This window comes from Panulirus ornatus, chromosome 19, assembly GCF_036320965.1.
Source record: "Panulirus ornatus isolate Po-2019 chromosome 19, ASM3632096v1, whole genome shotgun sequence".
Taxonomy (NCBI): Eukaryota; Metazoa; Arthropoda; class Malacostraca; order Decapoda; family Palinuridae; genus Panulirus; species Panulirus ornatus.
Genome location: NC_092242.1, coordinates 62,521,912 through 62,545,572, shown reverse-complemented (window position 1 = coordinate 62,545,572; position 23,661 = coordinate 62,521,912). Strand labels below are relative to the sequence as shown.

The window sequence follows — 23,661 nt, the reverse complement described above, 5'->3', positions numbered from 1 at the left end:
ATCTAAAACACTTCACTTCCTCCAGTTTTTCTCCATTCAAACTCACCTCCCAATTGACTTGACCCTCAACCCTACTGTACCTAATAACCTTGCTCTTATTCACATTTACTCTCAACTTTCTTCTTTCACACACTTTACCAAACTCAGTCACCAGCTTCTGCAGGAAAGCAAAATATATATATATATATATATATATATATATATATATATATATATATAATTAACAAAAGCAGTGATATGGAGAGACGTGGCACATCTCAAAGTGCTTGTTACCTCTGTCTGAGAGGCTAATGAAAAAATATGTCAGCACCTACATACCCTCCTAACCTCGACCCAGAACTGAAGCTTGGAAGTGTGGCTGGAAATTTCAGTTTGTAGCTCTTCAGGTGAAGTTTCCAAGAGACACTTAATAGCTATAGGTAGAAAGTTTCAACTGGTTAAATCCATCTATATATTCCAGTTCTTTGCCATGAAAACTAATCCAAAAATCTGATTTCCCTTTCTCTTCAAAAACTTGTGTCATGCTTTTATTTACACTCACTTTCAGCATCACCCTCCTACAAACATCAGTGAACCAGCCTATTATTCTAATCAACAGTTCATCTGATTTACTTAGCATCACACTGCCATTAGCATAAAACTGTTGCACTTTCCACAATTTCTCCTTGATTAAGTATCACACCATTTCACTCTTAAATTTTACTATGTCCCATCCATAAAAACACTGAATAACCAAAGTGACACCACATAAACTTCTCGCACTGCATTTAATTCAAACTAGTCACTCACACTCTTGCTTCCATTATAGATACTCTAAACAGCAATCAAGTCTTCAAGCATGCTATGTAAAGTGAAAGCTTCCCTAAGTGCCTTCCTCTTCACTGTAATACATGCTTTCTCTCATTTATAAGTGCTGCATAAACCTATATTTTTCTACAGTTCTCCACTAATACAGCATTACAAGTTCAAAATTCTGATGTATGAACCCTCTTCCCCTCCTAAACCCATCATGTTTTTCAGCAACACTGGGTGCACTAGTTCTTTCAACATGGTCAGTTCAAAAAAAAAAAAAAATATGGAAAACTTCAGAATTATTGGATCAGCCTTAAAAGAAAGATGAATGACTAGAATATTAAAGGCCATTTAGAAAATCAAATCATAAAGCACACATTAATGCAAAGGCTTTCCTCTAAAACAGATTCGTCTATCTTTAATTCAAGCAGAACTACAGAGTCCTCATATCCTAAGACTTATGTGCATCAATACATACAATACAATATAAACTGAGAATTATTCATCTTTAACTTTCTTTAACACATTGTGTGGGAGAATGAAAATGTGTAAAATATGGTTGTCTGATTTATTCATTCACACCATAAATACAGCAGTCTATTTACATTCTGTATAGAGATATTAAAAATACTCTGATAAAATAGGTACTAAATTCTTTACTTGTATTTATAAAATGTTTTTGTCTTAAGATTATAACTGTTCTTGGTCTCCAACAATACAACATACACCTGTCTTTTAAACATATAAAACAGTGGTTCTCATGAGATCATCTAGACAAAGAACAGTCCTCTTCTTATATCTGCAAACTGGGTATGAATACTGGGTCATCAATCACAAACAGCTCATAACCTAAGTATTGGATGATCTGGTTGATTTCAGCAAGATAAAGTTTTGCTCTGAGAGACTTCTTTCTCCAACCTCATTGGAGCAACCTTTTTTTTTTTTTTTTACAACAGATTGTATGACCTGGCCTGAGTGAGGTACTAAGAAAAAAGAAATGATGTAATGGTAAAAATGATGGGAAGGTGGCACATGTGAACAGATACTACAAAAAGCTGCGTGAAGAATGTTAAAAGCCAAGAGCAAATGAAAGAGGAGTGGTAGATGTTTATGTCATGATTTTACAAGTTAGACTCAGGGTTGCTTAAATTGAGGTTCTGCATCCCTAGAACCCAGAATGGCTTATTAGGTCAAAATTATGGGTACACTACAGGCTCAGAACAAAAAAAATTCAAGAGGTAAGCAGCAATACTTGTAAAACTTGAGAATTAATTTCAAGCTTGTGCAAGACATATTTTGTAAAATATTCTTACAAGTAGAAGTACTGATGTGCACAAAGAATTCTAGTACAGTACCAGTACTGTGAACAAATGGAAGAAGGTAACCAATGGTTTTCCCATAAAGGATTACTATCCTTTTAAGCTGAATCATGTACCAACTCAAACTCAATGCACCAATTTCAAACAAGGAAAAATCTCAACTTTGCATTTCTGAACCTGGAAGATGTTGACTAAGAAAAACTAGGATTTAGGTATAAAGTTAGGAACCTTGAGAAATTTCACAAAGTTGGAATGTTGAAAGATTATGAGTGAAGATGGAGTCAGATTCTGAGAACTGTCTCCGGAAACATTATTACTTAAAAAATATATACACCCTAGAAAGTAAAAGTTATGAGAGTTATTTGAACTTTTATCTATAGGAGAGAACAAAGGGTAAAAATCATATTTAATAATAGGGAAGAGTAAGACATGAATGCAAGTAGGAAGGGATGAGGAGGGTTAGTAGTTCCTTGTGAGGGTAGAGCTGCATGAAAGTTATCTGATGTTATTATGGCTGTTTACTCTAATTCATGGACAGGGTGGTGAGGGAAGTTAATGTGAAGGTACTAGAACATGGGGGAGATCAATATTATTCTAGGGCTAGGAGGGCATGGAAACTTAATAAGCCACGGTTTCTGGTTTGAAGATGACATGGCTCTGGTGGCAGACTACAGATGTAGGCAACAGTCCTTGGGTGAGTGTTTAACCCCTAATCCAAGCACATAAATTCACTGATGCTTCTGAAAAATGGGTATTTTCCAAGTAAAGGGGGAAAAATTTCTCTTCAGAGATGAAGAATATCATATGAGGATAAGGAAAAAATAGAGAAACAAGTGACATAGGCCTCACATTTACCTACAGAATTAAAAGAATTTCTAGTGGAATCATAGTGTAAAGATGTAGACAGTTCTATGCACTGCACAGCCTAGTTCTGCCAAGACTTGAGTGTTACCACCTCATCTATAAAGTGTTTTGATGCACATGATTCTTTTCATCATTAGTAGATTTTCACAAAGAAATTACCCTATGGATAGCTTGGCTACTCATCAACCATGGAGCAAACACTGCTTGGCTACTCAACACCATGGAGCAAATACTACTTGATGTTACCTACACTTATTCTACTTTAACATCCTCCCCATGCCATAGGTAAATGAGGGATTCTTGTGTAACAACTGTAAAATGAGGCCTTAAGTACCTCAAGCCACCACTAAAGAGCAGCATGAGCAAGGAGTTTAAATGGGAAGGACCTATAGGAAGTGGAGTGCTTTAGGTACATAGGAAAGGACATGGCAGAGTACAGAACCATGGGAACTGAAGTGAGTAAAGTGTTGAAAGATGGGCTTAAAATCCTGGCTGCATTAAGTAGCATTTGAAAGGAAATGAGAGTTATTTGTAAAGGCAGGGATGTATATTTATCAAGGCACAGTGGTCTCAACAGCATCCTATATATGCGAATTGTGAGACTTGAACACAAAAGAAAGAGGAAATATGTGCTGGGAATGAAACCCTTACGGATATGTGACATAAGGTAGGATGATCCTGTAGGATATGAGTTTGGGAGAGGAAAGTAGTAGTAAGCACTGTCTGACTGAGATAGCTGAGATAGCTAGATGCTGAAAGGGTTCCAGAACACAAAGTGGATGAGTAAAGAGTGACTGCCAAAGAGGATCTAGCAGTCAGGAGTGGAGGGAGTAAGGAAAAATACCACCCTAAGTCAAAAAGAGCACCTGCAATAAGATTCCATCAAAAGCAGGGCTAACATTCTTGGTTAACAATGTTATTCTCTGCTACTGGACATTTTGCTAACAGTGAATTCTTCGTTAATCTTGTACTTTTCTAAAGTGGCTGTCCAATTTCCTTTTGAAGGTTTCACTGCTCACCCTGGCAAAGGTTTTTATCTTACTAGGTAACTCGTTCTTATCCACTTCATTTTCCTTATTTCTTTATTCTGTGACTCTGCATTATTATCATAATACATAATTGCTATTTCTCGCGTCAGAGAGGTAGTGCCAGGAAACAGATGAAGAATGGCCCACCCACTTATATACACGTATATATACATAAACGCCCATTTCTTTTTCATACACATTCACCATTTCCCGATAAACGCCCGTATACACACATATACATATCAACATATACATACATACACATACACACACATATACATGTATACACATGTACATATTCATATTTGCTTGCCTTCATCCATTCCTATCGCTACCCCATCCTTCAGGAAACAGCATCACTACCCCCTGCTTCATCATTAATGAGATGTCCTTGATTAGGGCCTTAGCCGTCTGTGTCATCTCAGCTAACAAAAGAAAGGGGAAAGAAAAGGTACAGTAAAGAACAAGTGGGAATTAATCTAGGCTCTTCAGATGTTTTAACTCTTAAATGAAGAAAGATTAAAGGAAAAGGAAAGAGGAAAGAAGGAAGAGAATCCTACAGCTTAGGTGTTTGAGGGAAGAGAGAGGTATCATAATGGTCAATCCCTGAGAGGCCATTTTTCATACAGAAACCACAGGAAGCAGCAGCAAGAAATGTGCCTCAGGTTCAAGACCTGCAAGAGGGAACACAAGCAAGCAGTTCACAAAAAGTAGTCAAAATAATACCTGAAGAACATAGAAAGAGCAGGAACATTACAGCATATGAATGGGGATGGCTGAAAAGAGGTGAAGACAGAATTAATAATGAGAAGGGAATTTCAGTCAACTCTGGTCTATAAAGAGGTGGAGGAAGAGCTATGTACCATCTAACTTTCTTTTTTTAAAGGCTGTATTTCAATTATTTCTATCTTTTATGAGAGTCTGGGTGTTCCATTCATTTGATGCTATTTATAAGTGTGTCTGAATTCTAACTTGTTTATTTCTGTTTGTTTGGTCAGTGACAACACAGCTGTATTCCATTTTGCTCCTTTTAAATACAAAACACTTTCTTCATGTTTTCTGTCTCTAATGATGAAATTTCTAATACCACTCCTCAGCCCAAAAGCACTATTTCATCAATGTATTTCTGAATTCCGATTTTCCATTCATAATGACATAGATCTTACATCTAAGTCACTTTCTATTTCTTTCCCTATTGCCATTATTTTGTTAATCATTCCATTGCTCATTCATTCTGATTCATCTTCAGTGACCCTTTCACCATAAATCCTTACTTTTTCCAAATTGCATTTTGCTGTGGGCCTTAACCTTTGTCCACTCTTAACATTTCAAACTTGGAGCTTTTAAGGTCATACTAATTCCATTTGCAAGGTGACAGAAAGCTAACCAAGGCTGTAAACCTTACCCATATAAGAGAAGTCTTAGGCCTTAATCATCTACTAGATGTCAAAGGGAAGAATATGACATGTTGCCACAGCATGGGAGTAAACTACATCACAGTTCACATGAAATGTTTCTTTCATAATTTCATTAATTTCATGCAGAACAGACGTTCATATACATGATATATGCTAATGCAAATAAAAATGTACTGATGTAACAGAAATGAGCATAATCAAAAGTCTGGTAGGAATAATGGGCTGATATTGCACCCTGTGTATATAACAAAAGGCATTTAAATGAGTTCTACATTGTAAAGTTATGAAATATCATTATCCATTAAGGTATATAATTCTTTGGTAAACAGATTAAGCTATCCAAGAGTACCTATAAAAGGATAAAGACTTTTAGTGAAGCCAAAAAGGCATCTTGAACAAAGTACCAGTACATGGGGATGTCAACTCTATTATCAAACCTGAAAAAGTGTGGAGAAGAATAACGGAATTTGTTGAAATGAATTCTTCCACTCCTCTGCCTTGCTCTTATCATCAATGCTTTAAAATGAATAGCTCTTTTGTGGTAGCTAATACTGTTGCTGAAAGTGAACAGTATCAGCAGATGCAATAGGGTTTTCCAAGAAGCAAGAGAGAAATGTCTTCCCACTCTGTGTCATCTAATAATGAAGAAGGCTATAAGGAGCCACTTTATACAAAGAAAACAATATCATCTCAACCAGACAATGAATCCCCTGCTTCACTTTATGGTGCATTAAAGCATCTTTGAAGCCTCCACAGAATTCTTGTTAGATCTGCATAACCAAAATGAATGCTTAGCTTTTACTTTGCATCTTTTAGTGGTGAAAAAATCATTAGAGATTTTCATAACAAACCCTGAGTCATATAAGAAATCTAATAATTCAATAACTTTTCCATTAAACTAGTTGAGAGCAAATGATTTTTCACCTGTAACCATTTCATCCAAAACTTTGTTTGACAGCTGAAAAGATACGTGATGACTGATGAACCAGTTTGATGTTTGGATAAGACTTTTCACAAAATATTCTGCTAAACAGCAGGAGAATGCTTAAAGTATATACTTAAATACATAGGTAGACATGAAAATAACTTTCTACAAAAAGACAAGTTATGTTAAATCCAAGGGCTGCGGCTGAGGAGTTTCTACTTCTTCCTTAATCTCTGTTTTGATGGGAACTTGGTTAGGTGCTGATACTACTACAAACTTGGTCGGTTGGTGTGCGGCAGTCTGCTGTGCAATGGCAGTTGAGGCTATGGTTGCCTGGGAGAGAGATCCTGCTGGAAGACTTCCAGGGTTAACTGTGACTGTAGTTAGTCCTGTGCTGCAGGGACCACTAGCATTGACAACTGCTGTTTTCATCACTCCACCCACAGTTTCTGTAGTTACACTCTGTATCAAAAACAAAGAAAGCAAAGTACCTCTATTACTTCATATATCTTTCATATATTTATCTCAATATGAAACACTGAAATATTAGTGTGTTTTAACAAATTAAAAAACGAACTACTTACATCTAGCAACCTATTTACTGAAGAAATAAACCAATTAAAGTAAAATTTAGGACTACTTTTTCAGTATACAAAAAGCAGTGAACTAACCTGACTTGGTGTAGGAGGTCGAGAGGTCATAATGATGACTTTTTGGCCAGGTTGCTGTTGAGCCATGCTTGAGGTGGCAGGTTTATTTACAACCACAGTGCGAGGACCCATGCTACCCATTGCTGGCATGGCACCTAACAAAAAATCAAATGTTTTTAGTATTTGTTTTTCAAGGGTCTTCTATAGCCTTCCAGATCATCTTATACTTTTTTTAAACCTAACTGCTTCCCTTGCATTAGCAATCAAGCATCAGGAAGAAATGAACAATGGTTCCATTTGCTCACATTTCATCTCTAGCTGTCATGAGCAGTATAATGTGTAATGCATAATAAATCATATGATGTATATTCTTTATTCATGCCTGTATACCATTTCCCACATTAGTGAGGCAAAAGCAGGGTTACTCCTCTGTTCTTTCCTATGGGAAATAATAATATAGGGAGGAGGATTTCCAGCCCCTACCCTCTAGTTACCTTATGACAGCCATGAAATACCTGTCCCAGAAGCCTCTTCCTTTTTCTATTTGAGTTCCCACAGCACTTAGGAAGTTGGCCACATCCAGTGGGAGGGACCAAAAGTCATAAAATGTAGTGAAGCTGTGTGTATGTCTATGTGGGGGGAGTGAAGAGTAACTAAATACAAAGTGTTCAGTGTCTTAATTGTGGTAGTTGAATTGTGAGCATGAAAGGGCTTGAGATATGCTGAACTGGTGGTTGGGATAGGTGATGTCCATCGCACAGATGAAGAACTGCAGCTCACATATGTCTGGGTAGTGTGGTTTCAAATGAGTGTAAGAACAGTGGCATGGTGTTCAAATCTGAGTTAGCAGGGCAGATGCTTCACAATTATCGGGTCATTTTGGTAAGCATATGTTCTGTCAGTGTTGCATTTGCTGAGGTAAAGGGGGATCTATGAGATATGTGGGTAAAGAAGATACATAGAAAAAGAGTATGGAAAGCTGAATGAGGTAAACCTTCTTATCTGTATTGTGCACATTATCAATTTCTACATTATAAACATCTATTCAATATATCATGAGACCCCTCATGCCTAAGATGTAACTCCTGTAGTGAAAACACTGAAAACTTATTTCTCAGTTGACCTGCACTCATCCCACACAAGAACATACACACAACCTCACCAAACTTTATGATCTTTGGTCCTGTTCATTCAACATGGCCAGCTTCCTCAGAGATGTAGGAGCCCTAAAGGAAGGGATACCGATGCAGAAAATTAAAAGTAAAGTAACATACATATGCACCTCATAAGTAAAAATTCAGGCACAAACCAGATTCTTTTTCATAAAGCACTGTCATCAAACATCATTTCTCATGTTTATTCAGTATCAGAAGGATCTAAACCTTTTAAGAGCTACTCACGAATGAAATATATAGCTCTTAAATGAAATGCAAAACTGCATACCAACTTGCAATACATAACTGAATGTATACAGTACATGTGAGGCACCCTAAATGCAAATAACAGTACATTAAGATGGAATGAAGACAGCAAAGCTATTAGCCAAGAAGCTTCATAGGTTCATAGCATAAATAATTCTGCACATGATATGGCCTTTATCATATCTGGAAAACTTTTTAGGTGAGATAAATATTTCAGCAGCACCTTTTGTCAGCTTTGTCACTGTCTCAGTCTTTGTGAACTCCTTACTTAAATAATTTTTGTGCTGCATGTAATGATCTCGATGGGAAATGGTACTCAGAGACCCTCTGAAAATCATATCCCATAAGACAGGGCGGTCATTAACCTTCTCTTTGTTATCTTATTTCATACTAGTAACCTCCCTTGATGTCACTTGCATTATCTCCTCATCATAAAAAACTGGCTTAAATAAACGTCCAATGATTCTCTCAGCACAGGAAATGTCAGTTTGAATTATGTTCATATCCATACTGTCCCTGACCAATGAAAACTGTCAGTAGGATTCCTCATCTAATTTCATCAGCCTTAACATAATTCAAATCCTCCCTATCATTTTCTTGTCAGTGTAGTATAAAGGCATGAATAAATGCCACCTAATTTCATATTCAGTTATATATATATATATGAGAAATTCCACAACACTGACAGAACATTATATTTTTTTTTTTGCTATTTTTCTTTGTCGCTGTCTCCCGCGTTTGTGAGGTAGCGCAAGGAAACAGACGAAAGAAATGGCCCAACCCACCCCCATACACATGTATATACATACACGTCCACACACGCAAATATACATACCCATACATCTCAATGTACACATATATATACACACACAGACACATACATATATACACATGCACACAATTCACACTGTCTGCCTTTATTCATTCCCATCGCCACCTCGCCACACATGGCATAACATCCCCCTCCCCCCACATGTGTGCGAGGAAGCGCTAGGAAAAGACAACAAAGGCCCCATTCGTTCACACTCAGTCTCTAGCTGTCATGCAATAATGCCCGAAACCACAGCTCCCTTTCCACATCCAGGCCCCACACAACTTTCCATGGTTTACCCCAGACGCTTCACATGCCCTGATTCAATCCATTGACAGCACGTCGACCCCGGTATACCACATCAATCCAATTCACTCTATTCCTTGCACACCTTTCACCCTCCTGCATATTCAGGCCCCGATCACTCAAAATCTTTTTCACTCCATCTTTCCACCTCCAATTTGGTCTCCCTCTTCTCCTCGTTCCCTCCACCTCCGACACATATATCCTCTTGGTCAATCTTTCCTCACTCATTCTCTCCATGTGACCAAACCATTTCAAAACACCCTCTTCTGCTCTCTCAACCACGCTCTTTTTATTTCCACACATCTCTCTTGCCCTTGCATTACTTACTCAATCAAACCACCTCACACCACACATTGTCCTCAAACATCTCATTTCCAGCACATCCACCCTCCTGCGCACAACTCTATCCATAGCCCACGCCTCGCAACCATACAACATTGTTGCAACCACTACTCCTTCAAACATACCCATTTTTGCTTTCCGAGAAAATGTTCTCGACTTCCACACATTCTTCAATGCTCCCAGGATTTTCGCCCCCTCCCCTAACCTATGATTCACTGACAGAACATATACTTACCAAAATGACCGGTAACATAATGATTAAACCGTGCCACTGGTCACACACTCACCATGAGCACAAAATCAAGACTCATTCTCTTAGTAGAATATGACTTCACTCAGTACTTTCAACAACAAAAAATGGGATATAAATGACTGAGGGAAAGTTGTGGTCATAAGTAATAGCTAATCTTCACAACTCAGAAAAGGTACATAACTAGTTATGAACACTGTACAATCAAAGTTTTTTCAATAATATAAGAAAACAAAATTACATTGAAATTCTGGCATGATGACACTTGCCTTCTTTATGAAAATAAAATGCAATACAAATTAAAAAGGCAATTTAGAAAACGCAAGCAGATTCAGGCCCTCATATGCTCGGTCCTATGAAGGGCCAAAAAGTACATCACATGGAAACCAAAAACTCACTAAAATGTGAACACTAACCAGATGAGTATTGACCTTTGGACTCAAGACTTATGCAAAGCAGATATCCTGATAACAACACTGAAGAAAGGTAGAATGATTTTGTTCAGTGGTATTACCATTCACCCATGTTAATTTCCTCTTCATACCTCCCACAATGTCAGTACAACCTTCTCACTCACCCAAGGTATATTTTCCTGAAAATATAGCACCCCAGCACCCAGTAATTTCTATTCTACCAAGGAAATGGATGAATTATAACCATGTGTTTGTCACTGTGTGTCTGGCAACTTCCTTGGCATGACCACAACCTCTTTCTCCAGCCATATTATTCATACTTCCCATATTGCTGGCAAAACTTTCCCCACTCACCAATAACATATTCCCCAAAAACATATCACCCCAGCAGCTAGGAATTTCTATCCTGTTACGGTAATGGGCGAATTATTGGCATTTGTGTACAGGGGTTAGTTGTGGATCCTGCAACTTCCTTGGCAAGTCTACAAACAAAGGAAAGACAGGACCATCTTTTCATAGTACACATGATGACAGTACAGCTCATGATGACAAGAATGAAACTATGATACTTTTAGTCTCTTCACATCCTTCTGACAGAGGTTCTAACCTGGTTGTATGATACGTGTTGTGGTGGGTGTGATTGCTCTGATGGGTGCAGTAAGTGTTGTGGCAGTTGGAGGTGGAGCTTGCCGTGCCTTTACCACAGCCACCTGCAGCTGAGGACCCAGGTAGCCATATTCAGCCTTGTAATCTGCCACAGTGTCGGGAGGGTTGCGCAGTGTTTTAAGGACTGGTGCTACTGTTTTCTGTTGGAAGATCACAGTTTAGACAGTTCATAAAACTTCAAAGTTTACAGAAAGAGATATAGATTTAATTCAACCATGCTTCACACAAACAAATTTCATAAAAATCAAAAGTACACTTTCTAGGCAGATATATAAACCCTTTACACCTTTTTCCTGCAACTTCAACTTAGTGATGTGTGCAAAATATTCTCCAAGCATTTCAATAACTGACAATTTCCTCATGTGTAAGTGTAAAAGACTAAATAACAGTGCTCAAAACATACAAATGATGGTCGGGCTTTTACTTCTGTGAAGCAGGTGCCACATGCTTGTACTAAGAAATGTGTGAAAAAGTATAAGGCTCTCCTTATAAGAAGCATACACAAGATTCAAAGTATAAAACAAAATAAGCATGTCAATGACTCTGATGAGAGACTAAGAACCCAATTAACAAGATGATGTTGATTAAATGTTTCCTACTCTTTTGATAGGAAATATATATGAAAGAAAAATAGGACACATCTAGGTGCAAGAATTTAAAAGCATAAGAACATGAAAATACAGAATGAGGCCCTTACTGAGCAACTGCTGATAAAAGGTCATGTAAATGCATGACTCACTAAAAACAAGCTACAGCCACTGTAAACTCTACAACTTTGTTCATTAACATGGCATGGATCACCAATTTTCCTCTAAAAATGAGGTAAGAAAGATTACACATAGAGAAATGCAGAGACTACAACTGCTGAAAAGTTGACTTTAACTAACAGAAAATCATGCAACAGGCCCATCATGAATGTACAGCAAGTGTACTGAGAGGCACCTGACAATGGTCATATTCTTCAAACCCTGGAATTACTGGTTAACTGAGTGCTCTGAGGGCAAGATGGGTCAAATAATATCCTTAAACTTGTTTCTAAGAACTTCAATGTCACAAAGTTATAAACTTAACCACTAGTTGTGGGTAAATACATCCACAACAACACACACCTTATTATCTCATTATACAGGAAGAAAATAATGAAACAATGCAAGAGGTTTAATACAATTGAAGCAAGTAACACCCTGAGGCATACATACATTACATACAACACAAAAGTCAACCTTCAAAGAAAAAACCTTGGATGACAATCAACACATAAAAGTATCTATACACATAGACACATACACACAAAGAGAACAACAGAAACGCAAAACAGACATAACAAACACATAAAAACATACATATAATGAGATACAGATACACATACTCTAACTCAAACACACTTGAGCTTCCATGATGCTGTGGTTATCATTATGATAGAAGACCATGAGTCAACACAGGCCTGTCTGAGGTTGGGTTCGCATAGGTTTGAAATGTGGGAGCAGTAATCAGCACACAGCCAATCCCAGGTGTTCATCCTCCCCTCAGGGATAGTTAATAAATGGGTACCTATCTTAGGATGGTGTGTGTGTGTGTGTGTGTGTGTGTGTGTGTGTGTGTGTGTGTGTACACATAGTAGTATACATATATTATCAATATTATTATCATTATCATAATTATTAACATTATTATGCTTGATCACCTTTTCCCAAGTTAGAGAGGTAGCACCAGGAAACAGATGAAGAAAGACCCATCCACTCATAGATACACATATATACATACATGCACACATACATACATAAACACACATACACACATATACTTTTCTTTTACACATATTCACCATTTCCCACAATTAGCAAGGTAGTGTAAGCAACAGATGACTCAGCCTTTGAAGGAAAAATCCTTACTTGGCCCCCTTCTCTGTTCCTTCTTTTGGAAAAGTAAAATAGGAAGGAGGATTTCCAGCACCCTGCTCCCATCCCTTTAAGTTGCCTTCTATAATTTACAGGGAATACATTCTCCCCTATCCCCATACATATATTCATTTCATACTCATCATACTTGATTGCCCTTTCCTGGATCAGTGAGGTGGTGCCAGGAAACAGAGTAAGAATGATCCATCCACTCATATACACACACACACACACACACACACACACACACACATATATATACATATATATATATATATATATATATATATATATATATATATATATATATATATATATATATATACATAAATGCCCATACACGTATATATACAAACAAAGACATATCAACAAATACACATATCCATACACATACATAGACATATACATATATACACATGCATACTTGCTTGCCTTCAATCCATTCCCAGTGCCACCCCACAGGAAACAGCATCGCTCCCCCCAACTTCAGCAAGGTAGCACCAGGAAAATGGACAAAAAAGGCCACATTTGTTCACATTCAGTCTCTAGCTGTCATGTGTAATGCACCAAAACCACAGCTCCCTATCCACATCCAGGCACCACAAAACTTTCCATGGTTTACCCTAGACATTTCACATACCCTAGTTCTGTCCACTGATGACACGTTGACCCCTGGTATACTACATAATTCCAATTCGGTCTATTCCTTGCATACCCTTCATTTCCTTTATGTTCAGGCCCCGATCACTCAAAATCTTTTTCACTACATCCTTCCACCTCCACTTTGGTCTCTCACTTCTTGTTCCCTCCACCTCTGACACATATATCCTCTTTGTTAAACTTTCCTCACTCATTCTTTCCTGATGTCCATACCATTTCAACACAACCTCTTCTGCTTTCTCAACCACACTCTTTTTATTACCACACATCCTTCTCACCCTTTCATTACTTTATGAGATGGTCTAGATTAGGGCCTCAGGTGCCCGTGCTGTGTCAGGTGGGGATGAAAAAAAAAAAAAACAACTGTTTTGGAGAAAGGAAGGCATATGAAACAAATTTATTATATTTCTATGAGAAAGTTCTGTCTTAGACAAAAAGGATGGCTGAGGAAATTGTTTATCTGGGCTGCCAGAAAGCATCTGACACTGTACTGCCCGGGAGACTGATTAAGAAACTGGACCACCAGGTAGGAATTAAGGGAAAATTCCTTTTGTGGATAGATGATTATCTCAGTGTATGGGAATAGAGGATGCAAGTCAGAAGAGCCATCTCCAAACAGGTTGAGGTAACCAGCAGAGAGTAACAGGCTTTTGTTATGGGACAACTATTCTTCTTAATCTATGCAAATGAAATGACAGAAGGTAAAGACTCCTACCTGAATAAATTGCAGGTGATGCAAGGTCATGAGGGGAATGAGAAGCAAAGAGGATTACTTAATTTTACATGGGGGCCTAAATAGACTAAAACTGGGCTGATACACGGTTGATGAAATTCAATCTGTTCAAATGTAAATCAAAGAAGATGGGACAATGTGAAAGAAGGCCTCAATACGATTATCTTGCAGGATTCCGTGTATGAGAAAGACTTGAGAGTCAAAGTTATCCCTAACCTGTTGCCAGAGTCTCACACTGGTAGAAAAATTAAGGAGACAAACTATCTGCTGGTAAAAATTAGAATACCATTCAAGTTTATGGAAAAAGAAATATTTGGTGAGCTCTTCATATCTTACACAGAGCCAAAATCAGACTATGTTTATCAAGTTTGATCATGGCACCTTAAGAAACACAGAAGTAACAGAGATGGTTCTGAGGAGGGCATCAAATATAGTGCCAGAAATAAGAAAGCTAAGTTACAAGGAAAGGTTTGAAGCTATAAATTTGCCCACCCTGAGAGGGAAAAATAAGAGGAACCTGATCATAACTACTAAGTCCTTGAAACACGAGTGATGATGTAGACAGTGAACCGTTCTCTGGAAGATGTAGGGACAGACCAACTAGAGGTCACAACATGAAATTAAGCAAGAAACATTACAAAAGATGTAAGCTTATGGACTCCTGTGGTGTAGCAGTTAGCATTCCTGACCATGATGCATTCAAGGGCAACCCACGGTTGAGCACATAGGTTTGAATCCTGGTTACGGCAGTCAGTCCATAGTCAACCCACCTGTTCATCCACCCCTAGGAGTTGGTTGATAAAATGGTTACCTGGCTCAGGCTAGGGTATATACATATATATATATATATATATATATATATTTTTTTTTTTTTTTTTTATACTTTGTCGCTGTCTCCCGCGTTTGCGAGGTAGCGCAAGGAAACAGACGAAAGAAATGGCCCAACCCCCCCCATACACATGTATATACATACGTCCACACACGCAAATATACATACCTACACAGCCTTCCATGGTTTACCCCAGACGCTTCACATGCCCTGCTTCAATCCACTGACAGCACGTCAACCCCAGTATACCACATCGCTCCAATTCACTCTATTCCTTGCCCTCCTTTCACCCTCCTGCAAGTTCAGGCCCCGATCACAAAAAATCTTTTTCACTCCATCTTTCCACCTCCAATTTGGTATCCCTCTTCTCCTTGTTCCCTCCACCTCCGACACATATATCCTCTTGGTCAATCTTTCCTCACTCATCCTCTCCATGTGCCCAAACCACTTCAAAACACCCTCTTCTGCTCTCTCAACCATGCTCTTTTTATTTCCACACATCTCTCTTACCCTTACGTTACTCACTCGATCAAACCACCTCACACCACACACCGTCCTCAAACATCTCATTTCCAGCACATCCATCCTCCTGCGCACAACTCTATCCATAGCCCACGCCTCGCAACCATACAACATTGTTGGAACCACTATTCCTTCAAACACACCCATATATATATATATATATATATATATATATATATATATATATATATATATATATTATTTATTTTGCTTTGTTGCTGTCTCTCGCGTTAGCGAGGTAGCACAAGGAAATAGACGAAAGAATGGCCCAACCCACCCACGTACACATGTATATACATACACGTCCACACACAGCACATATACATACCTATACATCTCAATGTATACATATATATACACACACAGACATATACATATATACCAATGTACATAATTCATACTGTCTGCCTTTATTCATTCCCATCGCCACCCCGCCACACATGGAATAACAACACCCTCCCCCCTCATGTGTGCGAGGTAGCACTAGGAAAAGACAACGAAGGCCCCATTCCTTCACATTCAGTCTCTAGCTGTCATGTAATAATGCACCGAAACCACAGCTCCCTTTCCACATCCAGGCCCCACACAACTTTCCATGGTTTACCCCAGATGCTTCATATGCCCTGGTTCAATCCATTGACAGCACGTCGACCCCAGTATACCACATCGTTCCAATTCACTCTATTCCTTGCACACCTTTCACCCTCCTGCATGTTCAGGCCCCGATCACTCAAAATCTTTTCACTCCATCTTTCCACCTCCAATTTGGTCTCCCACTTCTCCTCGTTCCCTCCACCTCTGACACATATATCCTCTTGGTCAATCTTTCCTCACTCATTCTCTCCATGTGACCAAACAATTTCAAAACACCCTCTTCTGCTCTCTCAACCACACTCTTTTTATTACCACACATCTCTCTTACCCTATTATTACTTACTCGATCAAACCACCTCACACGACATATTGTCCTCAAACATCTCATTTCCAGCACATCCACCCTCCTGCGCACAACTCTATCCATAGCCCACGCCTCACAACCATACAACATTGTTGGAACCACTATTCCTTCAAACATACCCATTTTTGCTTTCTAAGATAATGTTCTCAACTTCCACACATTCTTCAAGGTTCCCAGAATTTTCACCCCCTCCCCCACCCTATGATTCACTTTCGCTTCCATGGTTCCATCTGCTGCCAAATCCACTCCCAGATATCTAAAACACTTCACTTCCTCCAGTTTTTCTCCATTCAAACTTACCTCCCAATTCACTTGACCCTCAACCCTACTGTACCTAACAACCTTACTCTTATTCACATTTACTCTCAACTTTCTTCTTTCAAACACTTTACCAAACTCAGTCACTAGCTTCTGCAGTTTCTCACATGAATCAGCCACCAGCGCTTTATCATCAGCGAACAACAACTGACTCACTTCCCAAGCTCTCTCATCCACAACAGACTGCATACTTGCCCCTCTTTCCAAAACTCTTGCATTCACCTCCCTAACAACCCCATCCATAAACAAATTAAACAACCATGGAGACATCACACACCCCTGCAGCAAACCTACATTCACTGAGAACCAATCACTTTCCTCTCTTCCTATATGTACAAATGCCTTACATCCTCGATAAAAACTTTTCACTGCTTCTAACAACTTGCCTCCCACACCATATATTCTTAATACCTTCCACAGAGCATCTCTATCAGCTCTTTCATATGCCTTCTCCAGATCCATAAATGCTACATACAAATCCATTTGCTTTTCTAAGTATTTCTCACATACATTCTTCAAAGCAAACATCTGATCCACACATCCTCTACCACTTCTGAAACCACACTGTTAATGGGAAGGCCTTAATTAGGGCCTCGGCTGCCCATGCCATCTCAACTAACATAAACAATACTTTTATAGTATAAGAGTGGTGGATGAATAAGACGACTGAGGACATGATTAATCCATAGAGGAAGACAGCATAATAGTAGAGAAGGTGAAAGAGAAGGGGCCCCACGATTGTAAAACTCCCTCCCGTACCATACAAGTAGATAATTACTCATGTATAAATATATATTTGTAAAAGCACACAAACATACACATTCATACACCCACCACCCATACACTCAAAAACAGAATTACATGTATATGTATCATGCAAACATGCAAAAACATACAAATACACCAAAATATAAACAATTACACATATACATACACATATAATTGTATATGGATATGCATACAAGAACAAACACATAAATGAACACTGAAAATTAACATATGCATATATGATCACACATTTGCACACACACATCTATACACAAGTATGTATTCTACATAACATGACATTTAATACACCAGATGGCAATCCCTAAACACCTAAACAGCCACACGCACCTCGGTATCCTCATCTGACCTTGGATCACACACACCATGTAGTAACCTTCAATATTCAAAGGATGAAGAGAGGTTTGCAAACTTACTGAAGGTAAGCTTTTTGTAATACAATAATGCAAATGTACCTATTTAGAATCTATAGGCACAGACTGAAGAATTTTATAGGCTGTGATATAATGAGGACTGTACTACATGGAAGATATGCTAGATTGCAGCATAATTACATGAGCTTTTATCCTGGAAAGTAACTTTGTACTTAATTTTCTCTAAGGCTTTATGTACATCAGTAAAAGTTGGAAAAGACAGGATTAAGCATACTGAACTATCCAAAATTAGTAAAAAGAATTAAAAGAAGCTGAAGTTCAGTTCATATGTTCTACAACAATGAAAATTTAACGAGTACAAAATATCTTTCAGACATTCTTACAAAACCAAAGAGGCTTGAAAACACTGAAAAAAGATAGAAATAAGGATCAACAATGCAAGATCTTGATATAAAAAGCAACAATAACGTTCAAAGGGCAGTGAGAAATTTGAGGATGTATACATCATTAACTTTACTCCCAATTTCATGGGGAGGATCAGATACAAACAGCCTCTCAATTCACTCATACACATCCTCAACCCATAACCATAATGTTTAAGTGAAATGCAGCCTTCTACATGTATAAAAATGCCTTACATTTTCACTTTGCACACAAACTTGATTCTTCAAATGAGACAATTGTCTCTATCAACATCACTTCTATACACAAATGCTTCCAATGTATCTGATCCCAAGGTATTCCTCTGCCATCTTCACTTAAATGTTCTTAGGACTAATCAGTTTTCTCTCAGCATCTACCGAGTTCTTCTGTGGTATACCTCTCCTCTTTGTACCTTCAACTGTACTACTGCATATCATCTTGAATAAATTATCTCCTAAGTTCTGTAGGACCACATCCTAAGGGACTTTTGTCCCGGTGCCTTTCTAATGATTTCTGCACACTAAAGACCTTTCACAAATTTCCATTCTTCACTGCCCATACATCCCCCTAATTCAAACTAAACTATGCAAGTTACCCATCTTTACTGATCTAATTTGTGACATATCCTAGCCTATTAAAAAAATGCTTCACGTCAAGAGATCAAAGATGAGACAAGTACTCCTTCATGCAAGCTTCTTGCATGCTCTACATTTAAATCTTTCCCATTCATTAGAGCTTTCAGTACACCACCATTTTCTTTCCCTCGACGACTCTACTTTCAACTTCAGCTGAAGTTGAGAGTAATGTGAATGTGATCCAAGAACAATTAGGGGAAACTTCTCCCTGGATAATACTTCCATTGTTAACTGAGGCCAACTGGTCTACTACTTAAATATACAGAAATGTAACACAAACAAAACTGTAATAATAATGAGTGCTGTATACAAGAAGAGAGCAACAACTCCAATTAAATTCTATTCTGAACTTTCAACTGCTGCATGACTCATTATACACTGGTGCATTTGGGTGTATTCTGGTTGTATAAAATAAGTGTGATAACAAGAACAGGTAAACAGACCTGCCATATAGTGGACCAGCAAGACATGGACTGGGTTGTTGCCATAATCTAACGGGACTTCCCCCATCCCTGTCAGAGGAGTGTGTTTCTGGGGGGAAACACACAGAAACCCTTCAACTGAAAAGCACTTTTCATTATATGTAGCAGATGAACTGCCAGATTTTTAGGCTGATATATAATTCCTCATATGAATATCCTACCCAGATCTAAAATGAATATAAAACTGAGTAATATCAGAATTACAAAAAGGGAAGACTTTGCCATTATGTAGCTTTAACGATTATTTCATTACAAGATGAAATGATATATCAAGATGTTAAATCCTGCAGGGAAACAATTATGCAAAAAGGATGCTAAAAAGACAGGCATGCCAAATAAAATACAAAAAACACTTTGCTCGCAACGAATATTCATTGTTGACAAAGTAGTATACGGTTTTCTTAAACTGTCATGGTATTACATACTACGGTATTGACAAATATGATGATTAAGTGTTGTGCTTTGCTTTGTTTTCTTTTGAAAATATTTTTAAGAAATACTTAGAGTAAGAGAAAGATGTGTATGTGACATATATAGAACTGGAGAAAGCATATGATAAGTTTTCTGAATACATGGTGTGGAAAATGAATAGTAAGAGGGAAATAAAGATCGTGGTTCCAGGTGAAGGTGGGTCTGAATCAGTGGTATTAGATGTTACCATGGCTGTTTAATCAATAAATGGACTTTTTTTCATGCTTGTTACTGTTTCCAACATTTGCGAGGTAGCACCAGGAACAGATGAAAAGTTCTCATTCGCTCACATCCATGAGAGTAGTAAAAGAAACAAATGTGAACACTTTGAAGAAAGGTGTTGGTCAGACAGTATTTTGGGGACCAGGCACATGACACAGCTCTGGTGGCAGTCTTGAATTAAAAATTTCAGAAACTGGTGTCCAAATCTGATAGAGTGTATGAAAGAAGGACGTCGAGAGTTTATGTGCAGCAAGGTAAGAATACGAGGTTTTGCTATGATGGGATACAGGCTGGTCTTAGTGTGAGCTTGAATGAAGAGAACCTGGAGGTAGTAGATTGTTTTAGATAACTGGGAGTGGACAAGGAAGCTGGAGTGATCCATAGGTGGGTAAGGGTGCAAAGGTCCTGGGTGCATTAAGGAGTGTGAGGAAAGAAAGGTTACAGTGTGTATGAGCAAAGATGGATACACTGGATGATATTATAGTCCCAATTGTGCTGTGTGGGTGTGAATCATGTGCCTTAAAAAGAAATTAATGGAAGAGGGTGGATGCGTTAGAAATAAAATGCTTACGTACAATATGAGATGCAAAGAGGGTTGATTATGTGATTATGTAGGAATGACAGTGTAAGAGAGAGGTGGGGTATTAAGAGCAATATGACTGAGGGAGGTGACAAAGATGTAGTGAACTGATATGAACATATGGAGAGGATGAGCAAAGAGAGCCTGATTGAGAGGATATATACATCAAAACTGAAGTAGGTTAAAAGGAAGAAAAGACCAAGAAGTTGATGGAAAGATGGAGTGAAAACAAATTTGAACAATCAGGGCCTAAAGATATAAGAGAGTGAGAGGTGCACAAGGGATAGAGCAAATCAGAGTGGTCAGCTATCATTAGGCTGAATCAGGGTATGTGAAGTGGTCAGAGGAAACCATGGAAAGGTTTGTGAAGCTTGGCTATTGACTGGGGGTTGTGGTTGTAGTGCATTATACATGGCAGCTAGAGACAGGATGTAGACAATTAAGGCCATTCTTTGTCTGTTCCTTGCACTAAATTGCTATGTAGGAAATGGTATACTACTAAAGTATGAAAAATTTAATCAACAATATGCTGTAAGAAAGGGTGCCCCAAACTGAGCTAAACTTCTACACTGAGAGAAGTAACCCCCATTATACTGGCAGTAGTCACATGATAATATATACTTGAAGAAATCATCTGGGAGCAACCTACATAGTTTTTTTTGTCTTCCAATTATGGCATCAGGAATAACTGAGGTAATTTAGCAAATGACTTTAACCATATAATGCAAATTTAGTTCTGTAGATTCAATGAAAATAGTCAGTTGAGGCTAATAAAACAATAACTAGCAAAGAAATTCCAAAACAACAGTAGGTAAATGACATGTGGGAGTTGGGCAAGTATAATCCGTCACTATAATCTCCTAGAGGAATTGGGTTGGAAAATTCCCTGATACCAAGCTAGATGTCTATATCAACTGGTTACACTAATGAGTCATAATATCCAGGCCAGACAGAATAACCCTGTATAGCAACAGTGATCAATTTCTGCATCCCTCATCCTGTGTGTTTCTGTTCTTCCTCTTTTTTAACAAAAGTATGTCAAAGGTGGATCAATGACAGTAATTCAGGGATCCTGATAAAGGAAATGAAGAGACAGTTACATTGTCAAAGCAAATTGTGCCCTGTTATACAAGGCAGTCTTAAGTGTAAAATAATTTTGTGGCAGTTAAATGAGTTATGATAATTCCTTCTTCAAGCAGAAACTAGTTGGTTAACATATACAATACACCCATATAAATATTTGATATTAGATAAGGTATGCTTAAAGAGCAAGTTATCAATACAGGTACTCTTAGGCACGTATTTCTGTGTCTATAAAATAATTAAGTTTTTTGGAACAATCAAAATAATGGGCCCATAATGTCTATGTAATAATACTATTTGATTATCAAAGCTTTCAAAAACCTATCATGGAATTAATGGGTTGATATGTTACTTGACTTAGTAAGGAAGCTAACATAACCCTTGCTTAAAAGGTATTCAACAGTGAATGAACTATTTCAAAATAATCCCAAATTGAATAAACTTATAATTGAACTTCTTTGCACAAATTTAAAATTAATTAACACATATCTAACAAAATGCATAAAATCATGAAAGAAAATCACCCAAACAAAAAAATCACAAACAAAATAAAGCAAATCATTACAAAAAATGACAAAGAAAACATCTAATCACTGTAGAGGCCTGTAATACAATTTCAATACTCAGCTCAAAATGTGATTTTGTTGTTCCTAGATCAAATTCATGATTGTCTATACTCTACATGAGAGAGAAAGCAGAGGAGTAAAGAGAAAGGAAAAGAAAAAGGGGTACAGTGTCTGCAAAAAAACTTAACCGCCTTTACACACATTCAAAAAGGCAATGTCACACTTACATTTTAATACTCTGCCATCTCTCCTTTGGCCTTGATTACCTATTGCAGATGTCTGGGTACAGAAATGACAAGGTTTGTGAAATATTCTAGGTCCATAGGGGTCTTGCTCTCCTAAATGAGGCATGACACTGATGAAGTGTTGCAGGAAGCAGCCACTTGATTGTGCATTCTGAGTGCCTACTGCACTTAGAAATCTCATGTGTAACTACATTTACTCACTTCCAGTTGAGAATTTGGGCTTTCTCCTCCTTAGAAGGGTAAGCGTCAATCATCTTGAAGCATAGGTGGAAGAAATACAGTGCCCAGAAGCAAAATTCTCAAAATGAAGTGGTAGCCTGGAAGAGTAAAGAAAGAACATCGTTCCCTCAAGCCTGGGGCACACTGTGGCAGGTTGCTGGTGCTCACACCATTAGAAACACAGGTCAAAGTAACCAAATGTACGATGATTTCACCCTGAAAGAGCCATATGCTTGTACCCACAATAAACCTTAACTGTGTATTACCTTTGAAAATACTTGGGAGGAGACAACTTTTTTTTTGCAGACACTATAGATTGAAATAATGATTACGAAACATATAAAACACCTGGCTAACAATACTATCAATGGGTAGCCTTTTCAATGAACACCAACATGGATTTGCATCATACAAAAGTAGAAAACCTCTGTTATTAACTATTACTATTAACT

At 38.0% G+C, this 23,661-nt stretch overlaps 1 protein-coding gene across 1 annotated transcript in view; it reads right to left on the bottom strand.

Moving 5' to 3' along the window:
• Nucleotides 1-1,346: 1,346 nt before the first annotated feature.
• Nucleotides 1,347-23,661, bottom strand: part of Taf6 (TBP-associated factor 6) — a 47,689-nt gene continuing 25,374 nt past the window's right edge. The window contains exons 9-11 of the mRNA XM_071674061.1: nucleotides 11,147-11,345; nucleotides 7,018-7,151; nucleotides 1,347-6,808 (exon numbers count right to left, since the gene is read on the bottom strand). Coding sequence (XP_071530162.1) covers nucleotides 6,527-6,808; nucleotides 7,018-7,151; nucleotides 11,147-11,345 — 615 coding nt within the window. The 3' untranslated portion in view covers nucleotides 1,347-6,526. The remainder of the gene's footprint in view (nucleotides 6,809-7,017; nucleotides 7,152-11,146; nucleotides 11,346-23,661) is intronic.